This window comes from Mesoplodon mirus, assembly GCF_964341445.2.
Source record: "Mesoplodon mirus genome assembly, chromosome: 9".
Classification (NCBI taxonomy): domain Eukaryota; kingdom Metazoa; phylum Chordata; class Mammalia; order Artiodactyla; family Ziphiidae; genus Mesoplodon; species Mesoplodon mirus.
The window spans coordinates 68,303,150-68,317,602 of NC_138985.1; the positions used below are offsets into that span (position 1 = coordinate 68,303,150).

At 40.0% G+C, this 14,453-nt stretch overlaps 1 protein-coding gene across 1 annotated transcript in view; it reads right to left on the minus strand.

Moving 5' to 3' along the window:
- CPVL (carboxypeptidase vitellogenic like) overlaps nt 1–9,732 on the minus strand; it is a gene marked incomplete at both ends in the record, with an annotated part of 100,275 nt that extends 90,543 nt beyond the window's left edge. Inside the window, 2 exon segments of the mRNA XM_082633036.1 lie at nt 2,629–2,747; nt 9,567–9,732. Of these exon segments, the coding sequence (XP_082489162.1) occupies nt 2,629–2,747; nt 9,567–9,732 (285 nt within the window).
- Between the last annotated feature and the right edge of the window lie 4,721 nt (nt 9,733–14,453).

The following is a 14,453-nucleotide window of genomic DNA, read 5'->3' on the forward strand; positions in this document are numbered from 1 at the left end:
GGTGCAGCGGAGGTGTGGAGCCCGGCAGGACTTAGAGGAATACCAAGCAGGATTAGGAGTGCTGACCCCACAAGCTGCACTCACCGCCTCAATCCTCCATTCTAGCCCTCATCCTAGGCGGATGCGTGGGACAACATATCACCTCTATCAGGGTTTGCCTGCTCTAGGTGTTTCCAATAAAAGGAGTGTGGGCCACTTTGGGGCCAGGAGCATTGAACCCAGGGTGGTAGCCTGTAGGCTACAGTGATGGTTTCTCAAGTGTGGTCCACCTGCTAATTCTACAACTTGCTGGCCTCTCCCAGTTTACAAGTCAGAATCTCTGGGGGAACGTGAAGATCATTCCTAAGTACAATAAAATGTGAGGATCACTGAGAGAGAACATACTGCAAATCACTAATCCAGGTAAAATTTTCAAGTATCCATTTTGCACAGAATAATGGCCTCCAAAGATGTCACATCCCAAACCCCAGAATGTGTGAATATGTTAAGCTACGTGGTAAAGGGGTATTAAGGTTGCAGATGGAATTAAGGTTGCTAGTCAAATGACATTAAAACAGGGAGAGTATCCTGGATTATCCAGGTGGGCCCAAAGTAATCCCAAGGGTCCTTAAATGAAGAAGGAGGCAAAAGACAAGAGGCACAGAAGGTGATATGAGTATGGAGTCGGCCAGAGTGATGCAATGTGAGAAGGATTCAACTCACTGATGGGACAACATATCACTTTGGAGAAAAGGAGCCATGAGCCATGCTTCTTTGGGGAAAGGAGCCATGAGCCAAGGAATGCCAGCAGCCTCTATAGAAACTGCAAAAGGCAAGGACATGCATTCTCCCCTGGAGCCTCCAGAAGGACCACAGCCTTGCTGACACCTTGATTTTAGGCCAGTGAGACCGGTGTTGGACTTCTGACCTCCAGAACTGTGAAATAATAAATCTGTGTTGTTTAAGCCACTAAATTTGTGCAAATTTGTACAATAGCAATAGAAAACTAATACAACTCCTATCCATGATAAATGCCTGTATTCATGATAAATGCCTGTATTCAATGATATGGATAGATGTGATATCACAAACCATACAGTATGGTTTCTGAAAGGCATGGAGTTTAAGGGACTTCCAAGAACATGAAGAAAATTTCCCCCTGTTAAAAACAGGTCATCTTTCCAGGCTGAATTTATCTCCTCAAGATAGCTGTGCTGGATATTGGGATATTTACTCGGTTGCTTCTGAAGATCCAGTCTCTACTCTGCTCTGTGCCCTGGTAGGCAGATCTCTATGGACCAGACTCCCTTGCCCTTTGGTTTCCAGCTGGGTTCCCCCAATGGGAGGTACCAGCAGGAGAGTCTAGAGGTCACTCAGGTACCAGCCTTGCACTTGTACAACCCTGAGAGTGAGTCTCTCCTTAAATTTTGTGCTCTAGGCACCCTACTTGCCTCACTCAACAGTAACAATGAGGAAGAAATATGTAAGGGATCCAGGAGAAGCCTTCCCAGAGTGGGTGACAGCCTGAAAACTGCTATGAGCTCCAACTATAAAGTATCTAGAATTCCTCCCCATTTCTTATATGCCTCCTTCCACCCACAACTACCTGGTGAACTGTCAGAGGCCATGGCTGAGAAAGTAGAAATGAAAAATTAAGAAAATACGATCCAACAATACCAAGAGAAGCAATTTAGTTCAAGCAATTTACCCAGTCATTATATATGCAGTGCTGTTATATGCAAATCACATGCAAATATAAATACTACCCTCCATAGGAGGGTAACCTTTTTTTGTTTTCTCTGGCTTCTAAAGCAAATTCAATTTGGAAAATAAAAATAGAAAATTACCCCGTGTTGGGATAAAATTTGTTTATGCATCTCACTACCTCTTACAATAACCCCAATAGTATCCATAAGCCTAAAGTAATTTGTTCCTGCTGAAGAACTGTGTGACCTTGACGTGAGCTAAACAGAATTGCTAAAGTACAAGCATATATGAACCTGTGTCTGTATGGATGTGAGAAGGTAAATAGCCCCCTCATCCAGGAAGCCATCCTGGGTCACTGGTCCTCCCCACCCCTCCCCTAAAGGCCCACAGAGTGAGTTCAATTCTCTCTCCTCTGTACCCCCACAGAGCACTACTCAGTAAATGGGTATTGATGCATGAAGGAGTGAGTGTAAGAATGATAACTGGCACAGCAAAATCCATAGACAGAGCAGCCAAATAAGACTACAATTGACTAAATTTAAACAGGCTTAGACATGCATCACCTGTGAACTTCAGGAATCTCCCCACTCCTTGTCCTTCCTTGGCTCCCCAAGGCCCAACCCTGCCCTCAAGTATTTTTAGAACAAAACAACAAAAAGATAGGAAGAAGACTGTGGCAGGAAGAAGGTGGCAGCATTAATATTCTGAACAAGGCTGCAAGGAATTTAAAAGCCGGACCTCCCCCACTAACGTTTGTTTCCTGCACATAAACAGGAACACCACGCAGAGTCACTGGCACTTATTTTTAGAAAAAAAAAATCTAAAAGATTTAAAAGAAAAGAAAAGCACCCTTAGGTTGGTTGTAGACCAACGTTTCTACCTGAAGCAACAGAGTCAGCTCTTGAGCATCAGTGTCCTGTGAGGGCGCTGTTGCAGGCCTACCTGAGCTGGAAAGAACCAGAAGAAAAGGCTGCTGTTGTAAGTCTTATTCACAGTGATGTAGCCGGAATAACTCGTCAAATTCCATCCTGGGAAAGGAGCCACCGAGCTCAACCGTCTCCCTAGTGGGGGAAAAAAAATTTACCCGAGGATTAGACAAATAATAAATACGGGGTGAGCCATCTCCATCTTGGCCAGACTTCTCCCAGGGGCCAGGTCTGGAATGAAGTGATCAGAAAGGCTACAAGGGGATTGGTATAAAGGTGTTTACTGGTAGCAGCCTGCCCTGGCCAGTGCCACATATTCAAAATTCACCATTTAGCCAAGGGCAAGTGACATTTTAAACCTTGTTTTTTGTTCATATCTTATGAACTATAATAAGATTTTTTTTTTCAGAAGAAAAGAAAATCACCTATCCTCAGCTCCACTCTAAAGAGTAAACCAAGGTGTTCACATGGGGCTACCTGGAAGGCCAAGGCAGGATAAAGTCACCTAACCACAAAAGGTGGGGGTGGGGGGTGAAAGAGAAATAACAGCTAAGGAGCTCTCAGCCTGGGGGAGGCCTGTGTTCTCCACACTCTTCTTGTGGTGAAAGCAAAGGGCCTGTCACTTCCACTAAGGGAAATGGACCGGGCATGTGGGGAGTAAGAATAACTGGGGCTGGCTGGGGAGGGTGGGGAGAGGCAGGCAGTGAGACTGTGGGTGATCATGTGGCTACTCAGAAGGAGCCAAATAGGACAAGGGGCAGCTGTAGAGGGCAGAGGTCCTGGTTTTCTAAGGGCAGCAAAAGGACAGGGACAGGGAGGAGGAAAGAGGGAATGCTCAGAGAAGTGAAGCACCCAGGAGTAAACAATACTATTATCAATAGAACTAACACCTATAAGGCCACTATACTAAGGGCTTTACATTACGTGGTAGGTATAATTATTATCTCCACTTTACAGATGAGAAAGCTGAAGCACAGAGAGGTTAAGTAACTTGGCCAAGGTCACACAGCTAGTAAAGGAGAGCTGGGATTTAAACCCAGAAGTCGGGCTGTGGAGTTAGCCCCTGCCCCTACCCTGCTACACTGCATCTCAGCTAGAGAGTTAGTCAAAAGGTATGAGAAGCAGGGAATGGAGGGGGAAGCAGTGATTAGGAAAGGAGTGGAGAAGGAACAGTAAACAGGTAGGAAGCAGGGTGTGGTGGGGAAGTCTGGGTGAAGAAGAGTCCTTTAGGGGGAACAAAGCAAAGTGTCCCCAATAGAAACAAAATTGTTCAAGAAAAGCTACTTAAGTCTGAGACTTATTAAGTTGGAGACTGTTTAGTAGACAGTAGGTAAAGAAGCTCGATCCTACTCATGTGCCACCAACTAAAGATGTCTTCAGTGGGGTACCAGAGCCCATGGGCCCTGGAGTGCTAATTGACATCTCTTCCCAACTCGGCGTTCAGTGACAGCACAGATAGGATGCAGGAAGCCATGGTGTCAGTGTGGATACTGATTTGTCCACCCTGGGCTTTGTGTGAGGATCAAATGAAAACATGCATATGACCCTTGAGCACAGAGATGGACATAAAATAAGGGCTCAGGCAAAGAGAAGGATGATTCTCATTAGCCTGTGGGCCACCCCAAGAATAGTCTAGAAGACTTTACCTTTTGGGGGCTCAGTCCAGTTCCCCTAGGAAAGATTGTCTAATCCAACCTCTTTACCTCTTCCCCATTCTCTTCCCAATGAGATCTATCCCTCCCCACCAAAAAAAAAAAAAAAAAAAAAAAAAAAGGCAAAGAACAAAGAAAGATTTTAAGGGAAAGAAAAGGGAGATGTTTCAGGGAAAGTGGTATGGGCCTGCCCTTCCCATCCCCCACCCTTCCCTCTTCCCATCTTTGCTTCCACTCTCAATTAGCCCACAGAAAGATCACCTCCAGGGCTGGGCAGCCTTTAAAACACTTCTTTTGGCCTTTTTTTTTTAATTGAGGTGTAACTGACATACAACATGACATTAGTTTCAGATATATAACATGATTGAATATTTGTATATGTTGTGAAATGATCACCGCAATAAATCTAGTTAACATCCGTCATCACACACAGCTACAAATTCTTTTCTTGTGATGAGGACTTTTAAGCTCTACTCTCTTAGCAACTTCCAAATAGCAAGACAGTATTATTAACTACAGTTCCCGTGCTGTGCATTACATCCCTGGAACTTATGTCTTTTGTAGCTGGTAGTTTGTACCTAAAACACTTCTGAAATATTTTTCACAAAACTATTCATCTTCTCAAAATCCAACAGAGATCCCCCCCAAAAAGGAGGGCAGAGAACCAAAGGCTGAAGCGTTGGGAATGAGTGAGATGTGAATCCCAGAGGGCTAAGTGAGCATTTGAGAAAGACAGAGAAAAATGAGAAAGGTCAAAGTGGAATGAGAAAAAGAGAAAACATATAACAGAAAGGAGCTGGAGGGGATGGACTATGGGAGATGGGGGGAATGAATCAATCTATCTCTCTTGAGACCAGCACAACACAAGGTCCACTGGCCTGCTCTGAAAATGACTCAGATGCTTACCCAGTCCTCCCTTTCTGAGCATTGTAAAGTTGTTTCTCTGCTGCCTTATACTGACTGGGGTATACTTTCTACCTTCCCTCCTGGATCAGGGGCTATTGGGAAGCAGGGAATTTGTCTTGTTTATCTTTGTACCCCCAGGAACACAGTATGCTGATTTATACACTTAAGACATTCGATACACATTTGTTAATGAATAAATGTGAATGAATGAACTAAAACATGACACACTGGCAATGCACTAGGATTAGCTTATTTCTACAAAAACCTCCTAAGGCAGGCAGGCCTTATTAAGATCTCAAGAAATTTAGAAAAACTTTTCTCTGCCCCACAAAACAGTGTTTCATCCTGTTTTAAATTTTAAATTTCCTTCAACTAAACCCCAGTAAAATAAAAGTTCTTTCAACTAAATTGAGTTTTTGCATTTTCAAATGTCCCCAATCATCCTTCTAGAATCTATTAATGGAATGTGGAAAATAAACTCCCAAGATGGAGGAGTTTCTTTCTTCCTGGAACCGTGACTCATAATACAAATGTTGAAAACAGTTGAAAAAAGGAAAAAGGTTTTCTTTGAAGCGACTTCACTTCCTACTTGTTATTTACTGTGCTTACCAGTGCTTGTAAGAGTAACACTTTCCAAAAAATTAGAGTATGACCAAAGAAGGGCTCGAACCAGTTAATCAGGCACTTCATATTTGCAAAGACTTGCATCATCATCAGAATGGACAGGACACTACCAGGCCATAAGTAATAATAAATTAAGACCTAATAGCAAAATATTCTTTAAAGTTGGTGAAAAGGCAGTGTCTGGAAACATGCTAAAACTGGCCTCCTACATTCATTTTGTTTCAGAGAGTGAGGATTTATTCTAGCTGCAGAGAAAGCAAACATGCAATTACAGTTACATAAAACTAAGCCAGTTAGTTTATGTTGGGGATTTTCTAAAAAATTAAAATTTCCCTTGTCTTTTTGTGAATTACTGTTTATCTCAAAAATGTTCCATTACGGTATTAAGACTCATGTTCCTAAGATTCTGACAGACTTGATAAACAAAAGGGATTCAGCGGAGTGAGCTGACCATCTGTCCAGAGCTTCCTGAACTTTCAGTAAAGCGGATGAATACAATTATCCTTAATTGTGTTCTCAGGACTGCAGTTGAATACCCAGATGTACCTGATTTTGGATTAGCCATTTAAAATTCTGTTCAAAGATTTTTGACAGAACTTTAGAAAGTGACATTACACCAGATTTAATATTTTAAATGTTGTCACTCCTCAGATGGTGATCTATCAGGCTTAGCACAAAAAAGGACAGAAGATAAAACTATCTCCCTCAGAATCTTTCTTTACTACTGCTGACACCCATGACCGTGAAATGCTTGTAGGCGAGAAATCCAGGAACGGGAGGGATGTGGACAATCTGTCAGGCAGATTTCTCTGTATTCTTTGCACTTGTTCTACCAGATGTACGATTAAGAGACACCATGGCCATGTTGCCTTAATGCTCTGTTTAAGCTGTCTTACTCAGTATGCACAGGTCCTTTCTTTTTTTTTTTTTTTTTTTTTTTTTTTGCGGTACGCGGGCTTCTCACTGCTGTGGCCTCTCTCGTCACGGAGCACAGGCTCCGGATGCGCAGGCTCAGCGGCCATGGCGCACGGACTCAGCCGCTCCGTGGCATGTGGGATCCTCCCGGACCGGGGCACGAACCCGTGTCCCCTGCATCGGCAGGCGGACTCTCAACCACTGTGCCACCAGGGAAGCCCCAAAGGTCCTTTCTTATTTGCCCAAATCTTACCCTACACCCTCAAGTCTGGTCACATAGCACAGTGTTTTATACCTCAGGCTCTGGAGTCAGCAGAGATAGGTTTTTTTTTTTTTTTTTTTTTTTTTGCGGTACGCAGGCCTCGCACTGCTGTGGGCTCTCCTGTTGCGGAGCACAGGCTCCGGACGCACAGGATCAGTGGCCATGGCTCATGGGCTCAGCCACTCCGCGGCATGTGGGACCTTCCTGGACGGGGGCACGAACCCGTGTCCCCTGCATTGGCAGGCAGACTCTCAACCACCGCGCCACCAGGGAAGCCCGAGAGATAGGTTTTAATTCCAGATCTGCCACTTACTACCTTTAAATGGTCCTGGGCAAGACACGTAATTTCTCTGGGCTTTACTTTTCTCATTTGTAAAATGGGAACAATAAGCATTCATTTTTCATTAGAGTTGCTATAAGGATTAAAAGAGCTAATTTGTGTAAAGCATAACACCTGAAACATAGGTCTCAAATTTAAATTCTACAAATATTTATTGAGTGCCTATTACATACAGCCACTGTGCCAGGTACTCGGGATACAGTTACTACTAAATGTTAGCTATTTATTGCTATTATTCTTACTACTACTACTACTTTCTATCTGGATTATGCCAACCAACAGGGATAGCTTCCTTCTAAAAATTTCCAGCACGCCTTCCTCAAATGTAATAATTTAGAACTTTAGTATGCATTGCCCGATTCCTTAATTGTTTCATGCGTGTGCATCTGGTCACTCCAAAAGAGGACAAGCTTCTTAAACAAAGGAAAATAAATTATAGCAGGTGAATTACAGAGTGCAAGTCAGAAAATTTGGGTCTTAGACCCATCTCTACTACTATTACCTGTGTCCCCTTGGGCAAGTCATGTAAAATATTTGAGTCTCAAATTCCTCATCTGTGAATTGGCAGGGTTTGGTTATGAGTATTTAACTCCTTTTCAGCTCTGAACGAAATGATATGCTTTGATTTACTGTGAATAAACATAATCTAAGTCATCAGTATCCATGGAAGCCAAAAGGAAGGCATATGATCCAGTTTGGTGGATTTGGGTTAATGATATTTTGCCTCTTCATTTATGCCTAGTGATATCAGCCTATGCCATTGGGCTACCATCTTTTCATGACTTTTCTACATCAAGCAAAAATGAGTCTCTAAAAAAAAAGAAGACTACACAGCCTCACTACATTATCACTGACTATATTATCCAAGTTTTTCATCTTTTCTTAGAAAAGAGATGGTGAAACATGGAGCCAATGTATATTTCAGACAAAGATATATGAGCAGGACTCCGATGCACCCTTATGAGGGGAGAATATTTTAGTTTTAAATCGAACCAAAGACAAAAATGATGACAGCCTATTGACTATGAGAACTAAAGAAAAGTTGCTTTATTTTAAACTTCCAAACAGAGTGTATACATTTATTTTAGATCTTTAAAATGATCATTTCCCTAAAATTTCCTGTTTCAGTTCCACATTCCCATGAAATCTACCAACTTATCAGCCTCATAAGCATTAACTCTGCCTTCCCACCTGTGACTAAGGATAAACTCTGAAGTAAACACCAAGATCTCCAACCATGGATGCTCATCTCCTTCAAGAAAATGTTCCACAATAGACGTCCCACCCCAGTCAACTTTCCCCTCTCTACCGGACTACTTCCATCATTATCTCCTACCCTCCATACCTCTCTTCCTGACCCTTCCTGACTCCATAACTCCCTCCAGCCACCACCCCATTTCTCTGCTCCCTTTTACAAACAGCTCTGCCTATATACCAGTTTATAGTTCAGGAGTGTCCTGAGGTCCAGAAAGATTACATAATTGATCCTACACAGTGATTTACCTAAGCATGAAGAAGCATTAAGGGCAGAGGCACGTCATAATTTTTAGTCTCTGATGACATCAGAAGACACTTTTTTTGTACTAATAATAGAAAAACCCACAAACTCTAAAGAAAAGCCATCAGCAAACACTAATATTTAGAGATCAATTTACAGGTTATAAAGAGTTTTCACATGCATTTCCTCATATGATTCTTTTAACATCCCTGAGACTTGGGTGGGTTGTTTTTTCTCATCTTATTAATGAGGAAACTGAGTCCTAGGATGTTCAGGTAACTTACCAGGCAAAGGGGCCCAGCACAGTGGCTGTGAGCTTAGACTTTGGAATGAAGCTGTCTGGGTGTGAATCCTGCATCTACCAGCTGGTGTCTGTATGACTCTGGCAAGTAACTTCATCTCCTTCTGCTTTAGTTTTCTTGTGTGTAAAACAGATGCACTTCCTGGCTTGCTGCGATGCTAAAATGATTTTTATATCAAATGCTTGGAAGCAGTAACTGACACGTAGTAACCAATTGTAGACAGGCCCTATACTAGTTTTATAAATAGATATGCAGGGACTCAATCACTGGTTAATCTGACCCTGATGAACTTTCATTTTAGCTCTAAACTCTGATACTATATGACACCAAATCATTAATATTTGAAATAAAACAATTGAGTAAAATACTAGAATGTATTTTGGATCCTGTGAGACAACTGCTAAAAAAAACCCCAACTGTTGAAACTATACCAGTGGTTTCTGATTTAAACTTACCTTCTGCAAACTTCCCAGCTTCGATATAAGGAGTTAGAAATAATGGCTGTCCTGGATCTCCTTTATGTGGTGTGGAAACATGGGATTTTCTGTATAAGGAGTGAAACAGCCCATCACCACCAGGGCTGAGCACCAACACGGCCAGCAAAGCAAGCGCCTTCCACATGGCACCAACCGTTCTGTCTAGACCTAGGATGGAAACAATAACATTCCACAAATAAATACAGGGTAAATATTTACCAAGTCCCTTTACACGCAAGACATTCATTTAGTTACTCAAAGAAAAAAATATATAAAGCTCTTTGCTAAGTACCTTAGATACAACCTAAATAAGATAAGACCCAATCCTTGCTCACCCTGAAATTAACAGTCTAATGGAAGGTTATTCAAGGGATTTACAATGCAACTAAAGAAAAGATTTATATTTCTAAAACTGTGCTCTGGAAAGTAAATTTGATGAAGGATTAAATGAAGCATCAAGACAGCAGGGACTCTGTAAATAGATCATGAAGTGAGTGGGAGAGACAGTCATCTGCTACAGGCAGAGGACTGAGAACACATTTCAGGCCAAGAGAACCTAGGAAGGCCTTACCAAGGTCGGAGGTGAATAAAAGGTGGGTGGAACTCAGCTAGACAGAAGAAATGGGGAAGGCATCATTGGTGGGAGGCACAGCTTGAGAAAAGGTGAGACCTGAGTTGTCCCTGGGCATTTTGCATGTGATTTCTGGTCACTTTTCTATCTCTTACAAATCACTAAACTTTGCATCCAAGAACAAAACAGAAAGAAAGAGAGAGGGAGGGTCCTACAACAATTTTCAGGCCCCTGCCCCTATAGCTAGCTGACAAATGAACTCAAGAGTTAGACTTCACACTTCATTAACACAAAGCTTTCCAAGGATCTTCCACTCTGATGTTTGCTTAGAGTATTCATCTGAGCTGATAATAATAATGGCGTAAAATTGTACGGTGATTTCTCTAAACCTGTAAACACATAAATTGTATTTACAATGGGCTTTCCCATGTATTTTTAGCTGATTTGAACATCCTAATAAACCAAGCAGGAAAGCAAGGATTATTATCATGAATCTTAGACAAAGAAAACTTGACTCAAAGGAGTGCCTTATCCATGGACATCAAAGTAGAGAAATAGGAACTAGTATGCAATCAGGGCCGGGACCCAGGTAAGGTGAGTCTGGTGCAGATGCAGGGTGGGAACTCGTCTTTTTTTAAATTTTGAGACTTTGTCTATTGTGGGGAATTTTGTACTATTTTTGATTTTTTCAAATATTGCATTAAAATACTATTTATCTTGATTACTGAGTTTTTTGGCACTCTTAAATTTTATATCCAAGGCAGGCACCTCACTTGCTTCCCCTTAATCCTGACTCTGCTAAGTATTATAATGCCTACATCAGTGCTATTACATTACTCTGCACTGCTGCTAGTTAAATACTCTGCTCACTCAGATCTCTGGATGCAAAAAGAAATATACAATTTATGCAAATATAATGCCCACTTTTGACTGTTCAGTGCTTTAAAATACAAAGCCACTAAAACACCTTAAAAACTCAAAATGTGTAGAAATCTATTAATCACATGCTTATCACAACCCAACTTGGCATAATAGGAAAATATTGCTTGTAGCAAATTTAAAAAGCTTTTCAGCCACATTTCCCCAATAAGATAAAAGTTTATAATTATAATTTGATTGAATACATAATCCTTGTCAAGTCTTTCATGGTTAACTTAATAGAACCCACCAGACTTAATGTAAACAAGCTCAACCAAATAGAGTATGTAGCTAAAAAATGCTTTTCTCTATTATTTACTATAATAAGGAACAAAATGAATTTAGAAACTAAATTTAGGTTCTGAAGAAGCCCAAGGGTAATTTAATGATCACTATGGCACTGATAATACATTTTTCTTAAATTATGAGAACTTGTTATGCTAACGTTTTACTAACAGCTACTTTCAAGGAATGCTTGAATCAACAATCTTACTCTCTAACAGGTTCGCAGGGAAAAAAAAAATCTGTGGTATTAAAAACATATTGGAAGAAGCTCTTCCATTAAGAGGTTTTTTCCCATGGGCAGAAACAAGAAACTAATCATACCATCTAATTTCTCAATCTTTCTGCTGCAAACATCCAGCCCCCGTTAATGGAAGTCATTAATATTTAAATAACCAGCACTTCTTCTGTAAGCAGATGTTGACTCAAAGATGTTAAAGACAGAAAGGTAAAACCAGTCTCGTTTTAACTGACATAAATCTAACACATAAAAGTAAGAGTTGGGTCAATTTAGGAGCTCCCATTGACATTTAATCAAATAACTATTAGAGTCATGGCTTCCCATGTAGGTGAATTAAAGCAACAACATACTTCATTTCACTGTTTCATTTAATGGTCAGAATTCCTGAACTGTGCTTAGCTGTCATCTCTCCTAAAGAAAACGAAAGCCATAGCATGAATGGAGAAGTGTTTCTCTTTTTTTAACATCTTTTACAAATGTTTTTGCCTATCCTAAATTAGCCAGAATCTTTTTATTTATTGAATATTTATTGAGTACTTTCTAAACTAATAAACCCTGTACTGGAAGTTATTGCCCACAGAGAGTGAAAAAAAAATTATTAACCCTGTATAACGTGTCTACTTGAAGTGATATGAAAACATTCGTGCTATTTCCAGTTCAAATACATCCTACTGAAGGATTCAGGCAAACTGTTCCTCTTAATAAATGTTCAGAAACAGAATAAAATCTAGGCAGATACAAAACAATATTGGCAGACTCAAATAAGCTAAAGGTCAAAACCATGTGATTCACTAAAACTGTCTTACTAAGCCTTAAATATTACAATTGGAAATCATGTGACTAATGTAAATTTTTTTGATATAAACAAAGCTATTTATCACAGTGTTATTTAGAATAATAAAAACTGTCAACAATGTAAACAATTTAAGGTAAGTAAGTTACCTTACATCAAAAAGATGGAATTATATACAGCAATTAAAATGACTACTTAGAATGTTTTGGAAAATATACTAAAATATTAGGTAAGAAAAGCAGACTATTAAAATAGATGTATGGTATTTTCTCCTTATTTAATACACTTAAGAATTTCTAAATTTTCTACAATAATTAATCTTATAATTAGAAGAAAATTATCTTTGGTTTTGCTTTTTTATCACACAGTGAAGCAACTGGTAGGCATGGCTTCTTCCTTATTCCTTATTACTACCTGGTTATGACCTCTCGCGTTTCCTAGGAGAAAGAGTTCTGTCTGTTCTTCTAGAATAAGTTCTGCTCTAACATTCTGTGAAGCTGTGTCCTGATCTCCTAAAACCATAGAACCTCAGAGACTCAAAGTAAAGTTTGTCTTTTGTGAATTAGAAGGCTCTACACTAATGTGAGATGTTGTTCTAATAATAATTACTCTTATTATATTTATATTTAGTTCTGCCTGGAGTCGAGTCCATAACGACTGTGCATATAATTGGTACTAAGCAAATATGTGTTGAATCGGTGGGTCTAAGTAGTGAATCATGGTATGTTAGACATATGGGCGATCGTACATGCTCATATGGTTCAATTCCTTCATCTCACAGACTAGACAACTGAACAACTAGAGAAGTAAGCAAGTAACTTATAAGTAAGATTACACCACTGGTGAGCAGTAGGACCAAGACTCAAAGCCAGGACTCACTTATGGCTCTAAACCTAATCTGTTTTCCACTCTCCCATCTTTGGTTATGATTATATATATTCAAATATTTTAACTCTTATTGTCTCAGTAGATAGTAACAGTCTGTTATAGTCCTAAATCCCTTTCATTCGGTCATTAGAGCATGCAGTAAAAAAAAAATAAACAAATGAATATACAGAAACATTAATAAGTAAGTCTTTCTAGAGAAATTTGGGTTTTGGAAACGATTTGTACTAATTCAGGTTCTAACACGACTCATTCACTGAACCTTGGGCAGGACACTGACTTTTCTGGGTCCTGGTCAATGTGTTAAAACCAATGGTTAGATTTCCAGGAACTGTGAGAGCCAGCTGTTCAACACAGCCATTGTTTAAAATTAAACTATAAAAGCTTACCATTAAATAAGTTATATTAAAAACATAAGTAATAAATACTCAAAACTCATCACTTATTAACTATTTTACTACATTTTAACATCATCTATGCTCTGGAGTTATATTTTTCATATTTGTCTAATGGACAGATTATATAATGGTTTGCTACTGTGCATTCCTTTCCAACTTGGTGTTCAGTAACATCTCGTAGCTTGAAATCAGCCACGGTGGGAGTATTTACACCACAGAAATCAGAGACACCACAAATCAGGGCTTCCCCTGCCCACCCTACACCAGGGAACTAGATGTTCAACATTTACCTGCTCATGTGAGTCTCTTATTTGAAAGATGAGCTGGAAACTATGTTCCAGCAACTCACACCCCAATCTAATGGAAATGATCAGAAGAGACAAAAGGGGAAAATCTGCCAAGTTGTCATCCGTGTGTAGAAGCAACCAGTAACACTCCCAAATAGGCAAGGCTTCGAGAAAAGAAACCTGAAAAAGCCACTGGAAAGTGTGTGCTCTACAAGTGAAAAAAAGAATCAGAAACAAAAACTCCAGAATGAGGACAAAGAAGCAAAGAGCAAACGTGTCAAGCAGCCCTATGTTTTCCTCTTCTCTCCTTCCCATGTCTCCATTTTACATTATAGATTATTCCAAACAAAGGATAAAAATCGTTCATGTAATAAATGTCATAGCTGCAATTAAAACAATTATTTGCAGTCCCCTCACATATTTAACTGGCTTTAATAGCTCCCAACATAAGAAAAACATTCCCCTGGACAAACAAACAAAAAACAGGCCAA